This window comes from Boleophthalmus pectinirostris, unplaced genomic scaffold (genome assembly GCF_026225935.1).
Source record: "Boleophthalmus pectinirostris isolate CB_2022bp ecotype Guang Dong unplaced genomic scaffold, ASM2622593v1 HiC_scaffold_9, whole genome shotgun sequence".
In the NCBI taxonomy this organism is placed as follows: Eukaryota; Metazoa; Chordata; class Actinopteri; order Gobiiformes; family Gobiidae; genus Boleophthalmus; species Boleophthalmus pectinirostris.
The window spans coordinates 29,058,549-29,085,848 of record NW_026571541.1 but is presented as its reverse complement, the minus strand read 5'-3'; the positions used below and the strand labels follow the sequence as shown (position 1 = coordinate 29,085,848).

The window sequence follows — 27,300 nt, the reverse complement described above, 5'->3', positions numbered from 1 at the left end:
GCTTGCTGCTGCGTGTTGTAGCTAGTTCATTCGCACTGAATCTCCGCGCAACCTTCTCTGCTCCCCTTTCCTGCTCCTCTCCCAGCTGCCCGTTCCGCTCTTCCCCCTTCTCCTCACTTCTACGGGCACGGAATCTCCGCGCACCGCTCCCCTCTCCTCTCTCCTCTCTCTCTCCTCTCTCCCTGCTCCGCTCTTCTCCCTGCTCCTCACTTCTCGTCCGCGAACGAAATGTCCGCACACCCGCTCCCCCGCTCCTCACTTCTCCGCCTTGCCTAACAACACTGTAGTTAGTTGTTTACAAGTCATGTGCAGCTCACCGCTTGTAAACAAACCTGTTCTGGCGTATGAGGAGGCGGGAGAAGGTGTTTCTACGTAGGAGCTGTAGGGGGGGGGGTGGTTTCACGCATGCGCAACATTTGAAAAGGACAAACAGTCGCTGGATTTCTCGTTCCTTGGAATCCTCTATACAACCTTTAAGTAATTTAATGGATTCCGTTACAAACTACATTTTGGGGTATGTAATCTGTAATCTGTAGGGGAATACATTTTAAAAGTCACCTAAGCACAGCCATAAAGTAGTAACACAAGCACAGTCACATTACTTCCCTAATCTCCAATTTGTTCCTACTTTTTCTTTTAACCATTCAGACTCCATGTTAATAAATTTATGTTGATATCACAAACATTCAAATATTTAATCATTCATTTGTTCAATATAAATCTTTCCATCTAAACCACACTGATCATGTTGATTGTACTATTATCACTCGGCCTGTTATACATGTTTTGGCCACTTGATGGTGCAGTGGAGCAAATGAAGCGCCTTGAAGCATCGGCTCAAGAGTCAAGCAAATTTTACCTTTTGTTAGGTAGAAATAGGTCATTCCAGGGCTAAAATAATCCAAATTATTCTAATGAAGGAATATTGCGTATAAAAACAGTGGAACACATGACATCTCAAGGTGGAACAAAGTGTTTTCAGTTTGAAAGAAAAAGAAGAAGCCTAAAAATATGTGAAATATGTGTGAATGAAACAAAACACAACTCCAGGTAGGCTTGTATTGAGAAACCAACATTATAACAACATAGTGTAGATCAGAAAATAGTGTAATATAAAGGAACTATGTCAAAAAAAAAATCATCAAATATTGCAGAAATATAATGGTCCTGTTCTATATATAAATATCTAACAGTTATTTTTACTTTTTCATTGAAATCTGAACTGCAGGTTTCTCAACTTCTTGCCGTATGATGGCCCTGAACGTCTTTATGAAGCCCTCTTGTCTTCCAGCTAAAGCGTAAACCTGGATCCTGGACTTGACACAATCGATGGGGAAGGTCACTGACCAGAGACAGACCCCTCCAATGCCCCCGCTGAGGATGAGAGGAAACATACCTGGAGCACAGAGCACATGGAGGCATCAGCAGGGGGAAAAAAAAAGGTAAAATCAACATCGTATTTGACCAGAAAATATAAAATAATTCACATCTTCAAGGGCCCATATTACACAAAATGGTCTCTTGTGAGCTTCTAAACCACTGCAATTGTGTTTTGTTTCATTCATTCGTTTGTGTAATCCTGCATTATTAGTCTGTCTACATCTCCAAAGCTCAAAATGCTCTGTTCCACCTTGTGATGTCATGAAGTGATAGTGATTTTTCAAGAGTTTTCAAGTTAACAACTACCTTTTACCTTTTGTTCAGACTGGCAGAGCTGAAATCATCCAAATGATTCTAGGCAAGGTGAATCGGTGTATCATTTGTTCATTCATTTTTCAATATAAAACCAAAAGTAAGAAAACGAAAAAAAAAACAACTATTTTCTTCATTATTTGTCTTCAATACCAAAATGAAAAAGGGTTAACGATTCATTTTTTCAGTTTTCGATTTTGTGTTTAAATAAATAATGGAAAAAACGTATAACGGCCTGTTTCCGTGACGTAAACTGACGGACTTTTGTTCCGCATATGGACTGAACCAGGACTGAACTGTTTTCAGTCCTGGTCTGGTCCAAGTCTCAGTTCTGGTCTCAGTCCTGCTCTCAGTCCTGGTTTGGTCCTGGTCTGTTCCCGGTCTGGTCCCAGTCTCAATCATGGTCTGGTCCTGGTCTGGTCCCAGCCTCAATCCTGGTCTCAGTCCTGGTCTCAGTCCTGGTCTGGTCCCGGTCTGGTCCTCGTCTCAGTCATGGTCTGGTCCTGGTCTGGTCCCAGCCTCAGTCCTGGTCTCAGTCCTGGTCTGTTCCCAGTCTCAGTCCCGGTCTCGATCCTGGTCTCAGTCCTTGTCCTGCTCCCAGACTCAGTCCTGGTCTGGTTCTGGTTTGATCCTGGACCTGGTTCAGTCCTGGTTCAGTCCTGGTTCAGTCCTGGTTCAGTCCGGCATCTCAGTTTAAGTCACAGAAACAGGAAACCACCATTAACCGTTTTTTTCATTATTCGTTTAAACACAGGAAACTGAAAAAAACAAATCGTTACTTGTTTTTTCGTTTTGGTTTTAGAGACAAATAATGAAGAAAATTGCAGTTTTTTGTTTTCTTTTTTAAATTTTTGGTGTTTTCCATGTGAGAGAAGAACTCAGCCAAAATAATGTGCAGGATTTCTGTGTTAGATGTGTGAAAGAAACAAAACAAAACATAACTCCAGGTCTGTTTGTGATGAGGAAACAACACTATAACAGATCAGAAAATAGTGTAAAATGGGTGTAAAATTGATTTTGATTGAATTCCTGAGCAGGTGGAGTCCTGTGAGTGCACTTTGGGTCAGATACATGGTCAGATCCAAACAGACTGGTCTAGCCACACCCTCTTTTGGTCGACTAATTGCACAATACGGCGTCTCTTTAGCTGACCAGGAATTTCTTAAGTTTAAATAAATTGTTCCTCTTACAATTAAATCTAAAATTGCAAAACTTACACCACATTTCAAATTGAGAGCAGCTCATTCTCCAACAGGCTCCAACAGCTCCGCTCAAACAGATAATACTCCCTACAGCTGTATAACAACTCACCCTTATGTAACAGATAATACTCCCTACAACTGTACAACAACTCACCCTTATGTAGCAGATAATACTCCCTACAACTGTACAACAAATCACCTTAATGTAACTGATAATACTCCCTACAACTGTACAACTCACCCTAATGTAACAGATAATACTCCCTACAACTGTACAACAACTCATGCTTATGTAACAGATAATACTCCCTACAACTGTACAACAACTCACCCTTATGTAACAGATAATACTCCCTACAACTGTACAACAACTCACCCTTATGTAACAGATAATACTCCCTACAACTGTACAACTCATCCTTATGTAACAGATAATACTCCCTACAACTGTACAACAACTCACCTTTATGTAACAGATAATACTCCCTACAAACTGTACAACAACTCACCTTATGTAACAGATAATACTCCCTACAACTGTACAACTCACCTTATGTAACAGATAATACTCCCTACAACTGTACAACAACTCACCTTATGTAACAGATAATACTCCCTACAACTGTACAACAACTCACCCTTATGTAACAGATAATACTCCCTACAACTGTACAACAACTCACCTTATGTAACAGATAATACTCCCTACAACTGTACAAAACTCACCTTATGTAACAGATAATACTCCCTACAACTGTACAACAACTCACCTTATGTAACAGATAATACTCCCTACAACTGTACAACAACTCACTTTTATGTAGCAGATAATACTCCCTACAACTGTACAGAAATTCACCCGTATATATTATATTATATTGTGATGTTTGAGTATGGAGTAAGAAAGCTGTCAAAAATATTTGTGCGCATAAAATAGAAATCCGTGCGTATTTGGGAAATCTGTGCATATTTGGCTGTAGTTTGGCTGATGCTCGCTGTGGCTGTAGTCGTGAATGTTTTAATCTAAACATACAGAGAACCTGATATTTGCTAATTAGCCCTGGGATAACGTTACGTCGGATGTTAGCCAACTGGCTACCGCTATGTTATCTAACATATAGGTGCAATTTCCCGTTCAAAGGAGGTGTTTCTACACAATATTATACAGCAGCGTTCGGTTCCCGAATTCAAGACATTTTTACAATAGATTTTAATTAACCCACTTGTTGGTCGCTGTTGTAGCTTCTTGTGCTATTACTCTGTTTTTACCCTCTGCTACAAACTTGAGCTGCGCAGTCTTGATCTTGATCGATGTTTCTTCTGCTCGATGAACAATGTCTGTGAAGTGATGACGTATTTTTGACAGTAAAGTTCCGTCTGTGAATTCGTATTCGTACTGATGAAAGTGTAATCGTAAATTTTCATTTCGTGATTGTAATTCATGACGTCGTAATTTTTCAATTCGTATTCTGATGGATAAAATACTCACAATATATTTTATGTACGACTGGACTCATTTGAGAGTTTACAAATATTTATTTTATGCGCAACTACAGCCAAATATGCACGGATTTCCCAAATATGCACGGGTTTCTATTTTATGCGCACGAATATTTTTGACAGCTTTCTTACTCCATATTTGAGCTACTGTGCCCAAATAATTTCCCTTGTGGATCAATAAAGTTTAAGTCTAAGTTTTAAGTCAGAGAAAGAGAAGAAGCTCTGTTCACACACCGATGCCGTCCTTGCCTGTTTTCATGTACTGAGCGAACGTGGAGCGGCAAAGCTCATAGGCTCCGAAGAAGCAGAAGTATCCAGGGATTTCTCTCACGATGGTGGAGCAAAGCACGGTGAACAGTCCCAGGGGTCCACGCTCTTTCACGACCGACCGCGTCAGTGTCCACATGGTACTGCGGCAGAGATAAGAAAAAACACATAAGACTTTTCAAATACTTCAAATGGAGCTTAAAATGATGTGTAAATATTAGGGATGTAACAAAAAACGTAATATCGTGATATCGTATCGTCAAAGTTTTCACAATAATATCGTGGACCATCACAATATATCGAATTACAAGTTTCTCTGCTTAAATTAAGAGTTATGGTGCAGCAGGAGCTAAAAAAAAACAAAAAAAAAAAAACAGAAAGAACTACATAGACCATGATCCTTTGCTCCATTTCAGTGCAGACTACAAGAAGAAATAACAGTTCTAAGCACTTTTAAGTCTTAGCTCTTTGGATTAAATCTTGTCAAGGCATTTTAAGAGGAAAAAGTAGTATATTAACAGTTTTGTTAGCCTTCACAAAATATCGCAATAAATATCGAGGTTAGGTTAGGCTGATTTATTCGTACCTGTAGGTAAATTTGTTTTGCAGATTTGAGAGGCAGGTCCCACATTTCACATTTCATTCATCCACATTATATCCAATAACACAATCACAAAATAAAGTGTTACAGAGCTCCAGTGCAGAATGTGTTATTCCATAAACAAATAGTTAAATCCATCACACTTGACTAAAATCACAATAAATATTAAATATATATATATAAAAAAAACACACACACAACTTTTCCAAGACAAACGTACTAAAATCAATAGATAAATAGATTACAATTTATTCATAAGTATGATAGCAGCCGGAACAAAGCTTGTTTTAAAATGATTTCTAGACCTGGTTTAATCCTGGTTTAGTCCTGGTTTAGTCCTGGTTTAGTCCTGGTTTAGTCCTGGTTTAGTACCTGGATTAGTCCTGGTTTAGACCCGGTTTAGACCTGGTTTAGAACTGGTTTAGTCCCGGTTTAGACCTGGTTTAGACCCGGTTTAGACCTGGTTTAGACCTGGTTTAGTTCTGGTTTAGTCCTGCTTTAGTCCTGGTTTAGACCTGGTTTAGACCTGGTTTAGACCTGGTTTAGTCCTGGTTTAGAACTGGTTTAGTCCTGCTTTAGTCCTGGTTTAGACCTGGTTTAGTCCTGGTTTAGACCTGGTTTAGTCCTGGTTTAGTCCTGGTTTTAGTCCTGGTTTAGCCCAAAATGTGAAAACAGGAAAATACCACCATGTAATCCATTTATTTTAACAAAGTAACTGTAATCCAATTACCACTCACTGAAACAGTAACTGTAACTGAACACAGTTACTCATAATTTGTACTCTGGTTACGTAACTCCAGTACATGTAATCTGTTACTCCAAAACACTGCTCATAAAAGACAATTCTGCATAATACGTTCACTTTTACAGAGCTTAATACTTCATCAGGTGTCTAATCTGCAAATTGATTGAGAGTACAATTCATACTAGACGCAGCATAAAATAAAAAAGCCGAACTGTAACCACACATGCCGGCACCGAGAATCCGTGTATCATTCGTTCATTCGTTTTTCAATATAAAACCAAAAATAAGAAAACGAAAAAAAGAACAGTTTTCTTAGTTTTTTCAGTTTTCGATTTTGTGTTTAAATGAAGAATGGAAAAAAACGCATAACGACCGTTTCCCATTTACGTGACTTCCGTGACTGCAATGCCGGACTTTTGCACCGCGTACGGACTGAACCAGGACTGATCCAGGTCCGAGACCAGACCGGGACCAGAGCGGTACTGAGACTGGGACCAGTGGTCCGAGCGGTTCCGTGTCATCGTCTGCGCACTGGTTCCGTGCGGGGAAAGCGAGAATGCGCTGTGGACTGCAGGTCCGGACGGGCTGCTCCGGTCCTCTGCGCTCAAGAACCGCGGCTGGTTCCGAGGTGGTGCAAAGCATCCAACTGATGCTTTCACACCAACGAAAACAAACAAGAACTGGGACCAGAGCGCTACTGAGACAGGGACAGACCGGGACCAGACCAGGACCAGACCAGGACCAGACCGGTGGCTCAGAGCCCACGGCAGGGCCGGAGCTCGAAGCTGAGGCTCGGACCCGTTGAGGCTCAAAGTCAAAGCTCGCAGTCCGCTCTGGTCCCGGTCTCAGTCCCGCTCTGGTCCCGGTCTGGTCCCGGACCTGGATCAGTCCTGGTTCAGTCCGTACGCGGTGCAAAAGTCCGGCATTGCAGTCACGGAAGTCACGTAAATGGGAAACGGTCGTTATCCGTTTTTTCTATTCTTCATTTAAACACAAAATCGAAAACTGAAAAAAACGAATCGTTATCCGTTTTTTCATTTTGGTTTTGGAGACAAATAGTGAAGAAAACAGTTGTTTTTTCGTTTTCTTATTTTTGGTTTTACATTGAAAAACGAATGAACGAATGATACACGGATTGATTTGTTTTTTCAGTTTTTGATTTTGTGTTTAAATGAAGAATGGAAAAAAGGATAATGACCATTTACCGTTTACGTAATTTCCGTGACTGCGATGCCAGACTTTTGCACTGCATAGGGATGGTCACCTCGGTCTCAGGTCACTATAGGACAGTACTGCACATATCATCAGGTTGTTTTCACTGTTGCCATTAGCTCCAGTTTGACATTTAAGTTGTAGCTATTTTATATTTGTTATTTTGGTAACACTTTATAATAACTACACCTTATTTAGCCTTAATAAAGCATGAACAAAGGCTTAATTAATAATGAACAAAGACTTAATTAATAATGAACAAAGACTTAATTAATACTGTTTCACGCTTAGTAAATGCTTTATAAAGCATAATTCGTCTTCACTTTAGAAAAGCAGAAATGAGCCTTCGTCTTTGAGACTTTGAAGAACTTCCTGGTGATTTAAAATCCACAGATGAGGAACACACCCACCCACATGAGACAGCGGCAGGAGGTCATGAGGGACAAGATGAACCTAATTACGACCTGTGTGGGAAATACATATGTTACAGGGCTCGTCATGTTTACTATAAAGACAGTGAGAGGTCGGCGCTCATTTGGCCTGTATGTGCGGGAGGGAGTGTAGTCAAACACTGAACCAATATGTGATGCTCAAAACTTTATTGTGAACAATTTAGAAGAGACCTACAGTAAATCGATGGGCTGGTGGTCTCTTCAGGGGAGACAGGAACAGCTCAAAGGGCTCCCATCAGGTTGTAAGTTTGCAGTTGGTGTTGTTTTGATGTCTCCATTAGGTGTTCTATGAAAGGATGAATGGAGAGGACTGAGAAGGGGACTGGATCATCTGGCCCACAGCCCAGGTCCTGATATACACCAACCAGCTGCTTTGTGTACTCAGTGTGGGCGTCCTTTGTGATACTGCTGTGGCTGATGACAGTCAGAAGTGCAGGTATAGACACTTTTTGTTTTCCCAGAAAAGCACTTAAAGAAGAGCTTTCAGCTTGACTAGACTCAGCATCCAGTTCTGGGGAGTTGAACTCTGAAGGTTCATCTAAACTTGGCATCAACTGGACAAGTTGGGTCAAAGAGGACTGATGGAGACGATGCCCTAGAACCACAGTGAGCGCCCTGAGAAAGCCCTGTTTGGGGTTTAGATCAGCAGCAAGGTACAGAAGCATGGATGTATAGTTGAGACGTGGAGGGCTGAGAGAGTGGTCAGCAAATAACTGGAAGAAGAATTTGAGCAAGTTATAGAAATGATTGTGAGGTTGTGGCTCAGAGGGGTCCAGGACAGTCCCTTCAGGAAACCACAGCTGTGCCTGTAGAAACTCTTCTTCACCGACGTATCCCTTGTTTTCGATATCCGCTGCCTTCAAACGCTGCAGAGCATCTAAAAGCTGTGTTATAGAAGGTGAGGGCCATAGCTGGGCACAACTGAGCATGAACCGACGCCAATCCACACACTCATATTTATCTTTAAATAAATCCTCAATCCATGCCAGCTCTATCTCTGTGAGCTGCATTTGGGTGGTTCTGAGCCAGGTTCCTGATAAAGCAATTCTGTTCTTGCTTAAAATCATGATATTTTTGAGCAGATTAGAAAACTCCACATATGACAAAAGACCGTTAGGAGCCACACTCCTGAACTGCAGACAGAGTGATTCCAGCTGGGTAAAGAGCAGAGTGCTCTGTGAAGGAGCTTCTGAAGGTGGACGAGACAGAGGCAATGCCACCATGTGGTAGTCACCATTTAAACTGAAATGAGTCCCATCCAAAACCAACCTATACAGCAGTTTAGCTTCAGACTCTATGTGGTGCCGCACCACTTCTGCTAGTTCTTCAGTTCTCTTCATTTCATTCTCAAAATGCTCTTCTAACAGCTCGTCCATGGAGGAGAATGTGTGCTTTGCCTCAGACTGAATCAAATCTACTAAGTGTAAACCGTGACCTTTGACCAGGCTCAAACGCACCTCAGCTGCCTTCTGCTCATGACTGAGGGCGGCATTGCATTGTGTCATTAATTTATCTATAATTTTGATTTGAACCGGCTCAGGGGTTGATGATCGTGGCGGAGATGAAGAACCTTTCTTCTTATTTGCAGATGGACCTTTTTTGCTCCCTTTATCCACACGTGCCTTTTTTATGGTCTCTTTTGTCTTCTTCGTCTCTACCTCCACCTGCTGGCTTGATTTGGGCAACTGACTGTTAATACATGTGACTGCCGTGTTATAATCATCCAGGAGTTTCTTTTGCCACATAGAATCTGAAGTTCGTGTCTCCAAATCTTTTTTGCTGGAGCTGTCCAAAAGAGGAATCGTAGGTAATTTTGAAGGCATCTTGGGAAGATGCTTGTTAGCCATGCTCAGATAATATTTTTGAAGTATACAAAATGTGTCCCGGAATCGGTCCAACTCCACCTGAGTAAGTGTGGAGTGACAGTTAAGAAGCAGAGCAGTGTGATCAGTCAGCCAAGCCTTCATAACAGCAGCAGTCCACTCCTGCTTATTGTCTTGCCTCCGCTTTTCACTAACACTCCGCAATCGTCCACACAGTTCGTCCAGCCTGAGGTGGAGCTCAGCTTTGGTTTCATCATCGTCCCTCATGTCGTCGGCCACACTGTTGAAATCCTTCTGCCACTGAGAAACCATTTCTTGTTTTAAATCTGGACGACTCAAAAAGTGTCTAAAATGTTCTTTGATGTTGAAAAGGTACTGGTTAATCAAGGTCTTTTCTGTGCGCAGCTCTTCCAACACTGCCTTAATGTTGCCGACGTACATTTGACACATATTCTCCCAATGAAGCAAGAGGGCCTCTGGAAGTCCTGGTGGCAGTGGTTTCTCAACATGTGTCAGGCTGTTTCGATTGGTCTTAGATGCTTTTGTTGTGCTTGTCTGCAGCTGTCCACTTCCTTCCTTTTCCATGTTGATATTAGTAGTGAAATCTGTAGGCTTTAAATGGTTTGGATTAAGAGATGACTGGTCCAAAGAAAGACTTCTGGACAAGTTGTGTAGAGCTACTTCTTCATCTAACGCTACATCATCTTCTGTAGGAGTGGCAACATCTTCTGGAAGCTGTCTTCTCGCCCTCAGAAGAACCGACTCTACTCTGTTAAAAAGTTCCTCTTCGTCGACGTTTGCATCGATACGAATTAGAATGTTCTGTTTTGTCCCGAACCACTTTTCAAGTTTCGGCCAAGTTTTGTGGAAAGCTTCGATGCTTTGTGGGATCAGTAACATGAAGACGTAATCTGGTTTGGAATCTGTGGTGTCCTTGTATGCTTGCGTGACTCCGCGGCTAACTGCGTTCTCATCGGACACGTCCAGAAGCAAAGCCAGGTCCAGCGCAGGTTTTGGAGGACGTGGGGGTTTGGGTGGATTTGGATCTAAAGCCAAGTTGGTCCGACTGTCGGCAACCACACGCTCGTCTTCTTCTACGCTCCCACCAAGAGCCTTCTCAAGCAAGTGTGCCAAAGCGATGTCTAAAGGAAAACCGTCCAAAATCCACCCGGAATTAGCTGGAATTTTTTGTATGGCTGCTAGAAGAATGTTCACGACCAAATCTGAAGGTATAGCTTTTCCTTCCACGATCGCCTGGTGAGCTTCTCTTCCATACTTGGCTCGCAACGAAAGATGAGTGAAGGCTTCATCTTCAGGCAACTCTTCAATGTCTTTTATGAGCTCAACTCCTTTCCCGCTCTCTGATATTTCTTCAAACTCCGTCTCTCCGTTGTTGTACGCAGTTAAAGCCTCGTTGATTAGTTCTTGAGTTGATAACACGTGTATTCCATGAGTCTGCGCGATCTTAGACAAACACGAGGTCTTACCTGAGCAAAGCTTACCCAAAACACAGGCCTTGAGACTAAAGTACTTTAAAGGAGATTTTGGTTTCTTGTGGTCGAGTGGCCGAAGTCGCGCGATCACATGTCCAAGAATGTCATTATTCGATGGAGGTAACTGGGTCGCCCCGGCTTCTTCAGGCCACGCCCATTCACCTGTCATGCCAACGTACTCATCATAGTCCAGGTTGTTGCGTATGTCTCGCTTTTTTAGTTCGATATCGTGTATATCCAAGGAATTCCCAGAACGGTATTTTTCGATCTCTGCGGCCATGCTCTCGGCGCACTTCTGTTTTCGATCATCAGCTTGCATTTTACAACAGTCCATCTTCTTTCTGAGCTCCCTCTCACAAACCTTTTCCCCTTTGAATAAAGGATATGCTTTAAGTTTGCATCACCCCGACAACCGTTACCATGACAACTGAGGAAGATACAGCTCATGGGGCCTTCCAGTCATCTTTCTCGGACATTTTCCAAGTTGTGACTTCTACGTGACAACTAAAACATGTCACAAACTCAGAATTTCAGCTCAGAAAGTAGAAGAAGAGACTGAGAATAAAAAATAAAAGTAAAATACAGAAAGTACTTGTGTCATTGTACCTTTAGTTGCTTCCTACTATCCGTGATTGTCTGTGACCTGCTCCTGCGCCGTCGTTGAGCTAATGCTGCTAACGCTTCCGCAGAGCTAATGTCAACAAGAGCACAAATTCACTCTCAAACGTTTTATGAAGTGTTAATGCAGTAACAATGTCCAGGTTATCAACTGAACTTAATGGATCCTAGTTTTAATCACTTCTTTAAGACATTACAGTTATTTACTGAGAGATGCAATTTGTCAATAATATTTATTATCTTAACTATTATTACTTTATTTGAATTATTTATATTCTGTTCTCGATAGTAAGTCTGACAAAATCTAGGGGAAAAAATTGAGAAAATGTCCCAGCTTTCTTCATTTCCATGTCATTGTAGCGTCCCGTTATGTTTGGCGAATCAACAGTTCCAACCATACCACAGTTTTCATCATTTCCCCACTGACACACAACCCGAGCGCACTGTGTTCATGTGATTAAAAGAGACGAGGCGCCAAATTCAGTATGATTCCAAACAGCACATACGTCTGCAAGTCTTCATTTTACCACTGATCACATTTACCTCAGTGGGTTTGATCACAGTCGGTTGGTAACTACATTGGAAGTTGCAATCGCATGTTTTCAAACGTCTTTCTGGTTTGTGACGTATAATGAAAAAGCATATTGACAAAATCTACTTGCTTTTATACCTCCTGCAGGTCCATAGTCCTTTACAGGTAACTTTCAAATCTCTACAGCTAGTCTCCTAAGTCCCATGCACTCCTTAAACGGTGTGCAGAAAATAAACAATAAAGTATATAAACCAAATACACCAAAACAATGAAACAAAACATAACTTAACCCAGGTCTCTCCCCTTCACATGTGGAGCTGCAGGTAAGTATAGAGAATAGGGGTGTAACGATATCCAAGTCTCAGGATACGATATCGTCACGGTATGAACCTCACGGTATGATATTTACTGTGATATCGTGGGAAAGCTCACGATATTGATATGGTGGGGAGGCTCACGATTAGGGATGTAACAATATCCAAATCTCTCAGTACGATATTTTCACGACATACATCTCAGGGTACGACATTTATTGTGATATTTTGTGGAGGTAAACAAAACAGTAAATATGCTTCTTTTTCCTTTTAAAATGCCTTGACAAGACTTAATCCAAAGAACTAAAACTTAAAAGTGATTAGAACTGTTATTTCTTCTTGTAGTCTGCACTGAAATGGAGCAAAGGATCATGGCCTATGTAGTTGCCTCTGTCTTTTTTTAACTATTGCTGTACCATAACAATTTAAGCAAAGAGACTTGTAATTCGATATATTGTGATGGTCCACGATATTATTGTGAGAACTTTGACGATACGATATCACGATATTCTGGTTATTGTTACATCCCTAGTCTTCACTAAAACTCCAGTTGACAAAATTGCAAATTTTTCTTTTGTACAATAGTTAGAGTAATTCTATATATTACCCACCTCTAGTTTAGTTTAGTTTAGCAAACCCACTGAAGTAAATGTGATCAGTGGTAAAATAAAGACTTGCAGGTATGTGCTGTTTGGAATCATATTGAATTTGGCGCCTCGTCTCTTTTAATCACATGTACACACACTTCATAAAACGTTTGAGAGTGAATTTGTGCTCTTGTTGACATTAGCTCTGCGGAAGCGTTAGCAGCATTAGCTCAACGACGGCGCAGGAGCAGGTCACAGACAATCACGGATAGTAGGAAGCAACTAAAGGTACAATGACACAAGTACTTTCTGTATTTGGCCCGGGCGAGGGGTATTGTTCTTCGTCGGTTTCTTTTTTTAAAAAATTTTTTTAATTTTTTTTTATTCCCTTTTCCGACGAAACGATCGCATTTTTGACCCCCTGAACATGGACAAAAAGTCCCCAAACCCGGGTCCAGATCGATCGGCCCGGCGAAAAATTCGATAAAATGGGCATCGCAACAATGACCCGAGTGACCTGACTCAACAGCGCCACCTAGAATTCGACCCCTATGGGAGTGGGGACAGGCAAAGTTTGTCGCAGGGAAACGAAATTCGGGACAGTGATAGAGAACAATGAGACAAGCCAAAAGATGAATTGGAGCATGACCCTATGACAAACAGGAAGTCGGCCATATTGGATCAAACATTCGCCGCCGTTTTGACTTGGGGGTCTACAAAAAGATTCAAGTCCCCGGGGTTTGGTCCAAATGAGCTCAAATTTGACATGTCACATCTACAGACATGAACTCATAGAAGTTCCCAAATTTTTTTGGGATACTCCTTACGGTTCGCCCGTAGCACACCGCCGAAAAACGCCTTCATTTCCTGTTTTTCGGTGACCTGTCACGGCCACAGGCATTGTCCTAGAGAACTCAAATTCAAAACACAATTGCGTGATGCTGGTGTGAATGTAATGAAATATGAAATTTAATAAAAGTGAACTCTATAGCGCCCCCTACCATAGACGTGAAACATCAACATTATCGGATTAGTACCAAATTCGGGGCATAAATTCTAAGCTTGATTACAAGCAAAAAAGTTCATTACGGACATGATGCATTTTCCACCACTGGCCAGCAGGGGCGCAAAGACTCCCCCAGAAAATAGTAAAAAAATGATTACACCCACAGGGTTAGTTCGATCGTGCTGAAATTTGAATAAGAAATGCATGATCACGGCCTGAATATAATACAATATAAAACATATGAAAAGTGAACTCTATAGCGCCCCCTACTATAGACATGAAACGTCAACATTATCGGATTAGTATCAAATTCGGGGATTAAATTGTATGCATGATTACATGCAAAAAAGTCTATTACGGACATGGTACATTTTTCATGTTTGGCCAGCAGGGGCGCAAAGACTCACCCAAAAAATATTTTAAAAATGATTACACACGCAGACGTGCTTAAGTTTGAATCGCTAATGCCTGATCACAGCCTAAATATAATACACTATAAAACATATGAAAAATTCACTCTATAGCGCCCCCTATCATAGACATGATACGTCAACGTTATCGGATTAGTACCAAAGATGGAGAGTAAATTCTATGCATGTCAACAAGCAAAAAAGTCTATTACGGACATGATGCATTTTCCACCACTGGCCAGGAGGGGTGCAAACACTCTCCCAAAATATTTGTAAAATTATTACACACAGGTTTACTCCAATCGTGCTGAAATTTGAATCTCTAATACGTGATCACAGCCTAAACTTAATACACTATACACTAAGTATATGAAAAGTGCACACTACAGCGCCCCCTAGGATAGACGTGGAACATCAACATTATCAGATTAGTACCAAATTCAGAAATTAAATTATGTGCAAAAAAAAATCTATTACGGACATGATGCATTTTTCACGGTTGGCCAGGAGGGGCGCAAAGAATCCCCCCAAAAATATTTTTTTAATTCGAAAAACGCCTTCATTTCCTGTTTATTTGAAGACCTGTCACACACATTGTCCTAGAGAACTCAAATTCAAATCACAATTGCGTGATCCAGGCCTGAATGTAATGAAATGTGAAATCTAATAAAAGTGAACTCTATAGCGCCCCCTAGCATAGACATGAAAAGTAAACAATATTAATCTGATTCTGCTGAAATTTGAATCACTAATGCCTGATCTCAGTCTGAATATAATACACTATAAAAAATATGAAAAGTGAACACTATAGCGCCCCCTAGCGTAGACATGAAACATCAACATTATTGGATTAGTACCAAATTCTTCATTTAGATTCTATGCTTTAATACAAGCAAAAAAGTTTATTACAGACATGGTGTTTTTTTCACGGTTGGCCAGCAGGGGTGCAAAGAATCTCCGAAAATTTTTTTAAAAATTATTACACGGCACGCACACGTACAGTCCAATTGTGCTGAAATTTAAATCACTAACGACTGATTATAATACACTATAAGCATATGAAAAGTGTACAATTGTTTGTTTTTTAATGTTTTTATTGATTCAATTACTTGGATAGTTTTATTGCACTAACATTTAAAATAAACAGAGCAAAAAATATTTCTATAATGTTGCAAAACTTTAATTGGATATTGTTACTACACAATCATTTAAAATAGAACCAAAACATTTTTTAATAAATAATTATTTACATTGTCAAATTTCATGACCACACTAATCCACTGTTTATTCATGCCAAATTACTTAAAATTAACCATGTATCCATGAAATTAACCATGAATGTGTATCACACTGCACAAGTAATGTATAAGGCTAAAAAGTAAGTACTTACCAAAAAATATTCACCAACTTCTTTTTTGTAAAAGGGAAGGCAACTATAATTTAAGAGGGTTTTTTTAACTTTTAAGTGCCTTGTGCTCAAACAACAAGGAAGAGTTTTTGTATCTCTGTTTGATGTGTCAAATGATGGATCGACATGAAAACGAACTAACAGCTTAAATAAGAATCCATGTGATTACACTGCTGATATTTGGACAATGGGATTACAGTTTCTAAAGGTTGTCTCTGAACGATTTCACTAACAGCTGTCATCAGCATAAGAACTGTCATGTATAAATGGAGGGACAACTCTATTTACACACGACTAAAAACGCCTCACCTTTGTGGACTGAATCTGTATAGAAGACTCATAAACAAAAGCTGTGTCTGTTCTAAATGATATCAACATTGAAGCGTCTGCTTACGTAAATGTTTGAATAAAATAATCAAACTACAAAAATTTCAAATAAATAATAATAATAATGATATCACAAATTATCTGCCAATTTTATAGTTACTGACCTCAAATTGAGATCAAAAAGGACCTGAAAAAATACAATACTACAAACAAATTCAGTCAAACCAAACTTTCACTGCCTATAAAAATAATGTTCTTTCTCAAAACTGTGATGCTGTAAAATATCCAAAATACAGAGAATGCAAACAATGAATTTATAAAAAATATTTCTAGAATTATATAATAGAAATTGTCCAATTGTATATTATAGTTAAAAAAAAAAAGGAATATAAAGAACATAACAGAGGAGGCAGAGACTAGATAGAAAACATATACAAACTAATTAACTACTATTTTATTTACAAGTAAGATGGATTATCCTAGGAAATTACTACATTATAATAAAAACAATTTTAGAGAAGTGTAAAAAATATTAAACAGTGTTATAACTGGTAAAGACGTGTGGGCAAAATTAAATTGTATTATAAATAATAAACCAACAGCAAAAAGCCATTCTAAATTCTTTAAACCATAATGACACAGATGAATATAGCATGGGAGACTATTTCACTGGACTGAAAAGGGTTTTTCACAATTACTAAAAGTGTATATTCTTACAAATATAACTGCTTAAATTAGAAGTCGGCCATTGTACTGTTGACCCATTTAATACTTTATTTGTTATAAAGTTGATTGCCGCCCTCTAGTGGACGCCTTTGGTTTTAAGTTTTGTTTTTCTACCGCACGTGCTCACTTACAAGCGTGATCGGTTCGCAGTCTGACAGAATACGTCTCTGTTTTCGGCCTTGGGGCATCTTTGTCCGTAAGTTTGGCTTGTTTTGTGTTATAATATTGTTTTCTTGTATTGTTATAAATATCTGAAGGTTGGAACGGTGGTTTTGGCGCATTCGCGGTGTTGCTTATTGCTAGTTTCTTTGCTAGCTCCGTCCTGTGTTTGGGCTGGGTAGTGGGGCCTTTATTTTTGTCGTAACATGCACGATTTGTTAATACACATCTTTTGTGTGTTTGTTGCAGTTTTACAAAAAAGGAAAAACGGAAAAAAAAAAAAGACAAAGAGACAAATGTGGAAATAAACGTCCGTAAAGACAAGTCTTTTCCATATGGTCGTGTGGACTCTCTTTTTTGTATGTATGTTCGCTATCTGTCTAGCCCTGGTAGAGACGCCATCGTGAGGACAGAATAGTAAAAGGACATTGCACAGCGGGCTAAGACAAGATCAACTGTCACCATCGCACTGTGAACGAACAACTCAAGATGGAGCAGCAAGACAAGACGGACCAAACACAAAAACTATATGAGACCAGGTCAGAAGCTTCAAGATCAAGTAGGTCCTCAGCTAGTGCTGCAGCCACCAAAGCCAAAGCTAAAGCTGAAGCAGCCCTAGTAGAAGCCAAATATGCAGCTAAAGAAGCACAAGTGATGAAAGAAAAGGCTAGAATAGAAGCAGAAAATCAAAAGATGTTAGCTGAAGTAGCTCAACGTAAAGCAGAGCTAGAGGCTAATCTGTACGTGCTAAAGACAGAGAGGAGCGCCACCGCAGCCTCAGCAGAAGCAGCAGTCTACGAGGCCGCAGCAGCGATGGAGAATGACCCTCTCGACGACTTCAACCAGATCCCTCCACAGGACACTGCTCAACGCACCAGCGAGTATGTGCAGGCCCACTATGCACCAAAACCTCAGCACGAACCTCCAGTCCATCAGCAGCCGCCTGTCACATCTTCCAAAGCACAACGAGCACCGTCGTCACCTCTGCCTGACCAAACGCAGTGGTACCCGCTTCCTTACAGGGAAGCAAGTCTACCGAATTCCTTTGTTAAGAATGAGGTAATGTTTAGCACTCCATGCAGAGCCCAAACACGTTATCCTCCTGCTCCGATGTCTCACACACATCCAGTCTTAGAGACTACCCTTGTGAAGCAGCACCACTGACTGATCTCACTAAATATCTAGTTAGGAGAGAAATGGTAAGCTCTGGACTATTAAAGTTTGATGACTGTCCAGAAAACTATTGGGCCTGGAAAACTTCTTTCCAGGATGTTACCAGAGAGCTCAATCTAACAGCTAGAGAGGAGCTTGACTTGCTGATAAAGTGGCTCGGCCCAGATTCATCTCCACAAGCAATGCGAATCAGGTCAGCTTATGTTCACAATGCCAACGCAGGTGCCAACATGGTTTGGCAAAGATTAGATGACACTTATGGTTCACCTGAGATTATTGAACATGCACTTTTGTCAAAGCTAGAGAACTTTCCCAAAATCTCTAACAAAGACAATCAGCGTCTCAGAGAGTTAGGAGACATCCTAATGGAGATAGAGTTAGCTAAGTCAGGGGGGCGTTTACCTGGTTTAGCTTATCTTGATACAGCCAGAGGAGTAAACCCTATTGTAGAAAAGCTTCCTTATGGACTGCAAGAACGCTGGATCACGTATGGCTCTAGATATAAGGAAGTGCATAATGTTTCCTTTCCACCTTTCAGCTATTTCGTTAACTTCATTTCCAGCCAAGCAAAGACCCGAAATGATCCAAGCTTTTCCTTTTCTTCAACCTGCATCACAAGTCAAATAAAACAAGACAAACCAGTGAGACATTACAGTAACAACAAAACAGTGTCAGTTAGAAAAACTGAGGTTATGGCTACACCTGTAACACCCAATAACAGTAGTCAAGAAAAGAGAGTAGATGAGCCAGCAGATCGTTGTCCAATGCACAACAAGCCACATCCCCTAGCAAAGTGTCGTGGGTTTAGGGGAAAACATTTAGATGAAAGGAAAGCTTATCTAAAAGAAAACTCAATCTGTTTTCGTTGTTGTGCATCCACTAAACACTTGGCTAAAGACTGTAAGGTTGCTGTTAAATGCAAAGAGTGCAATAGTGACAGACACATTAGTGCCCTCCACCCTGGACCTGCTCCTTGGTCCACGGGAGCACAAGCGATGGAACAAGAGCATGGCGGGGAGCAAGACAATGCCTCATCTCCCGAGGTCACCTCTAAATGTACTGAGATATGTGACAAAACACAAGGACTCAGATCGTGCTCAAAAATCTCTCTAGTGAATGTGTACCCAGCAAACCGCCCAGACAAAGCTCAAAAAATGTATGTGGTCTTAGATGACCAAAGTAATCGCTCTTTGGCAAAATCAGATTTCTTTGAGCTGTTTGACATTAGTGAAGCTCCATCTACTTACACTTTAAAAACCTGTGCAGGCATTAGTGAAGCTACAGGTAGGAAAGCTCACAACTTTGTTGTTGCGTCACTTGATGGACAAACACACATAGCATTACCCCCTCTTTTAGAGTGCAATACAATGCCAGATGACCGCAGTGAAATTCCCACACCTGACATTGTACAGTATTTTCCTCACCTAGCACCAATAGCAGGTAAAATACCACCACTAGAGCAAGACACGCCCATCCTTCTGTTATTGGGACGAGACATTCTCAGTGTACACAAAGTGCGCGAGCAGTACAATGGCCCGCACAACACACCTTATGCTCAGCGGCTAGATTTGGGGTGGGTTATTGTGGGTGAGATCTGTCTGGGGAGAGCTCACAAGCAGACTAAAGTGAATGTTTACAAAACTAACATTCTACAAAACGGCCGCACTTCCTTCCTCGAGCCTTGCACTAGCGCCATTCATGTAAAAGAGACATTCACTCTCCCTAAACTGCAAACTGTTGTTTTCGGTGACATGGAGGCAGCTCTACTCAAACAGCCAGACACTCTAGGGCTCAACGTGTTCCAAAGAACGCCTGATGACGATAAACCAGCCTTGTCTCTTGAGGACAAAATCTTCCTTGAGATCATGGACAGGGAGGTGTACATGGACAGTGACAACCACTGGGTGGCGCCCTTACCCTTTCGTAATCCACGCCCTCTCCTTCCCAACAACAGAGAACAGGCTCTGAAACGCCTCACTGTTTTGAAACGGACATTAGATAAAAGGCCAGACATGAAAGAACAGTTCATAGATTTTATGGAAAAAATCTTTGCAAATGACCAAGCAGAAATTGCCCCAGAACTAGAACCAGGTGAAGAATGTTGGTACCTACCGATATTTGGAGTGTACCACCCCCAGAAACCAGGCAAAATCCGAGCCGTGTTCGATTCAAGCGCCCAGTTTAATGGCATCTCTCTTAATGACACTCTTCTTAGGGGACCAGACTTAAACAATACACTGCTTGGTGTTCTTTTGCGCTTTAGAAGAGAGCAGGTAGCAGTTACTGTTGATGTAGAGCAGATGTTTTACTGCTTCAGAGTAAAGGAAAGTCACAGAAACTATCTCAGGTTCCTATGGTTCAAAGACAATGACCTGAACAAAGAAATAATAGAGTTCCGCATGAAAGTTCCAGTATTTGGGAACAGTCCATCCCCAGCTATTGCTATCTATGGACTGAGACGAGCAGCTGAGCTAGGGCAGGAAGAATACGGCTCAAACACAAAACAGTTTGTCTTTCGCAATTTCTATGTTGATGATGGACTGGTTTCTGTGTCCAATGAGAGCCAAGCTATTGAACTTTTGTCTCGAGCAAGAAAAATGCTGGCTGAATCAAACATACGGCTTCACAAAATCGCCTCAAACGTCAGTCAGGTCACTAATGCATTTCCACTAGAGGAGCGAGCAGCAGATCTTAAGGATTTAGATCTGGATGTGGACCCTCTGCCTCTTCAACGAAGTCTTGGGCTTGGGTGGAACTTAGAAAATGACTCTTTTACATTCCAAGTGGGAAAAGATACTAAGCCATTTACCCGCAGAGGCATACTTTCTGTTGTAAACAGCCTCTATGACCCCCTAGGGTTCGCTGCCCCAGTGACAATTCAGGGCAAAGCACTGTACAGGGAGCTAACTCTAGAACAACAGGACTGGGATGAACCTCTACCAACAAACAGGGAGATAGAGTGGACCAGATGGACTGAATCACTTACTGCTCTTGAAGGTCTCCAAATCCCCAGACCCTTTGTACCAATTTCACTGTCACACACTCAAACAAGGGAACTATGCATTTTTTCAGATGCTTCAACAATGGCAATAGCAGCTGTAGCTTACCTCAGGGTTGTTGACACAAATGGTCAGTGCCATGTGGGGTATATGATGGGTAAATCTAAACTAGCGCCATCTTCTGCCCACACAGTCCCACGTCTAGAACTGTGCGCAGCTGTTTTAGCAGTCGAACTCGCTCAGATAATCATCGAGGAAAGTGACATTGAGTTTCAAGCTGTCGACTTTTATACTGACAGTAAGATAGTTCTTGGGTACATTCACAACAGCACTCGCCGATTCTATGTGTATGTAGCTAATAGGGTTGCCCAGATCCGCAGATCAACCACACCCGACCAGTGGCATCATGTGGCCACAGACCAAAATCCAGCAGACCATGGTACCAGGCTCGTTCTCGCATCACAACTGCAATACACAACCTGGCTCTCTGGTCCTCTGTTCTTAAAGGTCAATACTGAGCAACGTGATAAGCCTGAAAGTTTTGATCTTGTGGATCCATCAGTGGACATGGAAATCCGTCCTCAAGTGACCACTTTAGCAACAAACGTCAAGGAGAACAAGCTTGGCTCACACAGATTTGAGCGTTTCTCAACCTGGAAATCCTTGGTTAGGGGAATGCAAGCTCTCATTCACATGGCAAGGTCGTTTTCAAAGGTCATACCTACGGACCACTGTGATAAACACTCCACAGATCTCTCTCAAGCAAAGACAGTTGTTATCAAATGTGTTCAACAGGAGATCTTTAGAGAGGAAATCAAAAGACTTTCTGAGGGAAAAGAGATATCCTCGCACAGTCCCCTTGAAAAACTTGATCCCTTTATTGATAGTGAAGGTTTGTTAAGGGTTGGGGGACGTTTGCAAACAGCAGATCTTTCTGAACTAGAAAAACACCCCTTGATTATCCCAGGTTCTCATCATTTAGCAGTTCTCTTAGTCAGACACTATCACAACCAAGTAGCTCATCAGGGACGTCAGTTTACGGAGGGTGCTCTGCGCACCGCAGGACTTTGGGTTCTAGGGGCTAAAAGACTGGTTTCTCGCATAATTCACCAATGTGTCACATGTAGGAAACTAAGGGGTCGTCTAGAGGAACAAAAAATGGCAATTTTACCTGCTGATAGGCTTACCATTGACCCGCCATTTACTTACGTAGGTTTAGATGTTTTTGGACCTTGGAATGTCACATCCCGCCGCACAAGGTCAAACAGTGCTGAGAGCAAAAGGTGGGCAGTGATGTTTACATGTCTTTGTACTAGGGCAGTGCATATAGAAGTTGTCGAGTCAATGTCCACCTCCAGCTTCATAAACGCTCTCCGACGATTCTTGTCAATCAGGGGACCAGTCAAACGCCTTAGGTCAGACCAAGGTACAAACTTTATCGGTGCCTGTAAGGAGTTGCGAATCAACTCTGAAGATCCAGAAATCAAGAATTTCTTACAGGACCAAAGCTGCACTTGGGCATTCAACACCCCGCATTCCTCTCACATGGGAGGGGTGTGGGAGAGGATGATCGGACTAGTTCGAAACATTCTCGACAGTTTACTTTTGAAAAACTCTAACAGTCGTCTCACACACATGAGGTATTGGTCACTCTTATGGCTGAGGTCATGGCCATAATGAACGCCAGGCCTTTGGTCCCTGTGACTACAGATCCTGAAACACTGGAAATCCTCTCACCTGCAATGCTTCTCACTCAGAAGGCCAGTCCAGTGTTATCACCTCCGGGGAATTTTGAACTCAAAGACCTTTACAAAGCCCAGTGGCGTCAAGTTCAGGGGCTTGCCGATTGTTTCTGGAAAAGGTGGAGGCAGGAATACCTCACCACTCTGCAAGCAAGACGAAAATGGAAAGCAGAAAAACCTAACATAAAAGAGGGTGATGTTGTTTTGTTAAAAGACACTCAAATCAAACGTAATGAATGGCCTGTTGGTATTGTAGTTAAGGCTATTCCCAGTGATGACAAAAGGGTAAGAAAACTTGAAGTCAAGATTGTAAAACAAGGTTCTGTTAAGACGTATATGAGACCTGTTACTGATGTAATTGTACTTTTGTCTGAAAATGGGGATAAAGGTTAAATAGTGGTATATTCATTAATATACCAGGCGGGGAGTGTACTGTTGACCCATTTAATACTTTATTTGTTATAAAGTTGATTGCCGCCCTCTAGTGGACGCCTTTGGTTTTAAGTTTTGTTTTTCTACCGCACGTGCTCACTTACAAGCGTGATCGGTTCGCAGTCTGACAGAATACGTCTCTGTTTTCGGCCTTGGGGCATCTTTGTCCGTAAGTTTGGCTTGTTTTGTGTTATAATATTGTTTTCTTGTATTGTTATAAATATCTGAAGGTTGGAACGGTGGTTTTGGCGCATTCGCGGTGTTGCTTATTGCTAGTTTCTTTGCTAGCTCCGTCCTGTGTTTGGGCTGGGTAGTGGGGCTTTATTTTTTGTCGTAACATGCACGATTTGTTAATACACATCTTTTGTGTGTTTGTTGCAGTTTTACAAAAAAAGGAAAAACGGAAAAAAGAAAAAGACAAAGAGACAAATGTGGAAATAAACGTCCGTAAAGACAAGTCTTTTCCATATGGTCGTGTGGACTCTCTTTTTTTGTATGTTCGCTATCTGTCTAGCCCTGGTAGAGACGCCATCGTGAGGACAGAATAGCCATATTGGATCAAAGATTTGATTTGTTGGTGTGTGCGGTCGGAGTCACAGGGTGAGCCGATGTTGCAAATGCCCTTCGCCATAACAGTTGGTTCCTTGGCCTGGACTCAGCTGTGATCTTACTTGTCACCACAACGTTCTGGGCCTTGACTTTGTCGAAGGAGAGAAACGGGTCTTGCACTTGGCAGCGTCTGTGCACCAGCATGGGTTGGATGATGCGATTTTCAGCCGCGGCTCTCTGGATCTCTGTCTGCACACGCTCCTCGTGCGTCATGAGCGAGCGATTCCCTGTATCTCTTGGCTTCTTCTTCCTTCCTCTCTCGCTCTTTTATTTGTCGTTTCTTCAGCAGGACACGATGGTGATCGGCCACAGAGCTGTTGAACTGCATGCACTGTTTTTGCGGCCTTCTTCTGCTCGGGAATTCGGCCCTGAAGCACTTGATCTCTACGGGCTGGTATCCAGCCTTCGCGTAACGCGAGGTCGGCGGGAGAGTGAGCTTTTCCTGTCTGACTTCAGGACGATTTGTTAAAACCACTTTGTTGGTGTCTGCGGTCGGAGTCACAGGGTGAGCCGATGTTGCAAATGCCCTTCGCCGTAACAGTTGGTTCCTTGGCCTGGACTCAGCTGTGATCTTACTTGTCACCACAACAACGTTCTGGGCCTTGACTTTGTCGAAGGAGAGAAAACGGGTCTTGCACTTGGCAGCGTCTGTGCACCAGCATGGGTTGGATGATGCAATTATCAGCCGCGGCTCTCTGGATCTCTGTCTGCACATGCTCCTCGTGCGTCATGAGCGATTCCCTGTATCTCTTGGCTTCTTCTTCCTTCCTCTCTCGCTCTTTTATTTGTCGTTTCTTCTGCAGGACACGATTGTGATCGGCCACAGAGCTGTTGAACTGCATGCACTGTTTTGCGGCCTTCTTCTGCTCGGGGAATTCGGCCCTGAAGCACTTGATCTCTACGGGCTGGTATCCAGCCTTCGCGCGTAACGCGCATTCATCATAATTTTCGCAATTTTCTTTATGTAAGAAAGAAAGTAATGTAAAGTAAGGTTAAAGAAATGTCAGCTTTCAGTCCTGTAACGATCTCTGTTGTCTGTGTTCACGTACACGATTGCGTCAATCCGACTGTGGGGTGCGACCCTGTCACACATATAACTGTCTACGGCTTTGAGGCTTTGTGATGTCACACAGGCGCCGAACACGATGAAGTCACTCATTAAAGTTACCGTGGTGATTTTCAGGTTCTAGAACGTGATGTCACTCATCAGAGTTACCGTGGTGATTTTCAGGTTCTAGATGATGTCACTCATCAAAGTTTCTTTCTGCTGAAATCTCTTAAAGATGCATTCATAAACACTGTACCAGAGCCAAGAAATTCTGAATTTGAACATTATTAATTTTACCAGCACCTGTCTGTATTAAACATTATTGATCTACAGAATGTCGTGATGTCGTCTGAAGCAGCAGTAAAGTAGTTCAAAAAAGGTCATCACAACATTCTAGAATCTCTGCAGCTTAACCCTTCCAGACCCTAAGGGCAATTAAATACATTTTTCTTCATTTTGCTTTTAAAACTCCCCATTTTACCCCCTAATGAAGTGTTATACATAATTTTTTCAGTACAATCTGTTATTTCACAATCTGCTGCTGTAGTCGTGTCATTTGGCTGAACTAAAAACTACAAGACCAGAAATACAAATGAAAAAATAAAATTCACACTCTTGTATAAACAACTTTTAGGACATAAAAAATGTTTAATTTAGGACCTTGCAAAATATCAAGTCTGCAAATAAACAAAAAATTTAATTTCCTCAAAACAAAACAAAAAAAGTGCAATGTCATGGAAACAGCTGGAGTCAGGTCCAGGGCACAGAGCCACATCACTTCCTGCATTTCCATGGGGTTTTTGTTCATTATTAATTAAGTCTTTGTTCATGCTTTATTAAGGCTAAGTAAGGTGTAGTTATTATAAAGTGTTACCGTTATTTTTTTTGTAACTTGCGTTGGGAAAAGTGGGTGGACAGTGTACTCCCGCGTAGCACGCCCTCTACACCTCTGATTGTGACTACAGGAGTTTTTTTATCGGCGATGCAACTAGGGCTGGGTATCATTATGAAGCTGCCGGTAGGATACATACCTCGATATGTAGGCCATGATACGATACACATCTCGATATAGTGCTTTTTCGGTTCGATACGATATATTTCAAATCAGTTCGATACGGTTCAATAAAAAATAATGGCTAAATAATGGCTGTGACACTAAAAGTCTTTGTTAAACCACTTTTTGTGCTAAGTTCATAAGAAACACAAAACATTTTAATCCTGAAAACAGTGAAAATGTCAAATGTGTTGCATACATGAGTTTCTTTCCTCTAAACAAGCAACAAAACTGTAGTGCTGTAACAAAATAATTTAGTAAAATGTACCAAAAAATTGACTTGGCGATATAATGATACAGCGGCCGACGATATCGATACTGTATCATTACATTAAACGATACGATATATTGATATTTTGATATTTTTGCACACCCCTAGATGAAAAGGGTCTTTATACTGTATTTCTATATAATAATATGGCTTTTATAACCATAGTTATTGAGTTAGTTATTGAGGAGTGGATTGTTTCAGACGGAGCACTACTGAAGCCTAGGTGTGAAATGCATGCTCCGCCACTGAAAACTAGACCAACATTTTAAGTTTATGCATACATACCAATCAAAAGTTTGAACACATGATCTCATTCAGTGTTTATTTTCTTTGCTTATTACTTTCTACATTTTAGATATCTACAGAAAGCATCAAATATAAGATACAAGATATATATATAATTATGTTAGGGTGACCATATTTCCGTTTGTGAAAACCCAGACACCTTACCGGGGGTGGGAGGTGGGGCCTTGACATTGAGCTACACTCTTCCCTCGCTATATCACGGTTCATCTTTCGCGGTCTCACTGTTTCGCTGATTTTTATTTTTTTGTATTTTTTTTGTGTCGATTTTGCATGTTTTTTTTTGTTTTTTTTTTTTTACACACTGGTGGGTCAGTATTAAACCAGGTCTAAACCAGGACTAATCTTAGATTTATGAGAGAGAACGCCGAGCAGTTTGTCCGCAAAGCGCAATCGGGCAATTGCCGAGTCCTGGTTTAGTCCTGGTTTACTCCTGTTTTAGTCCTAGTTCATTCCTGGATTAATCCTCCTCTTCAGTCCTGGAATCAGTCCTAGGTTAGTCCTGGGTTAGTCCTGGTTTAGTCTTAGTTCAGTTCATGGTGTAGGCAGCGCAAAATTTGATATAATGTCAGGTTAACGGGCAGGTGCGGTGTTA

At 41.4% G+C, this 27,300-nt stretch overlaps 1 protein-coding gene across 1 annotated transcript in view; it reads right to left on the bottom strand.

Annotated features, from left to right (window-relative positions):
- Positions 1-1,199: 1,199 nt before the first annotated feature.
- Positions 1,200-27,300, bottom strand: part of LOC110164365 (mitochondrial ornithine transporter 1-like) — a 38,691-nt gene continuing 12,590 nt past the window's right edge. Inside the window, exons 4-5 of the mRNA XM_055166705.1 lie at positions 4,629-4,804; positions 1,200-1,396 (exon numbers count right to left, since the gene is read on the bottom strand). Coding sequence (XP_055022680.1) covers positions 1,200-1,396; positions 4,629-4,804 — 373 coding nt within the window. The remainder of the gene's footprint in view (positions 1,397-4,628; positions 4,805-27,300) is intronic.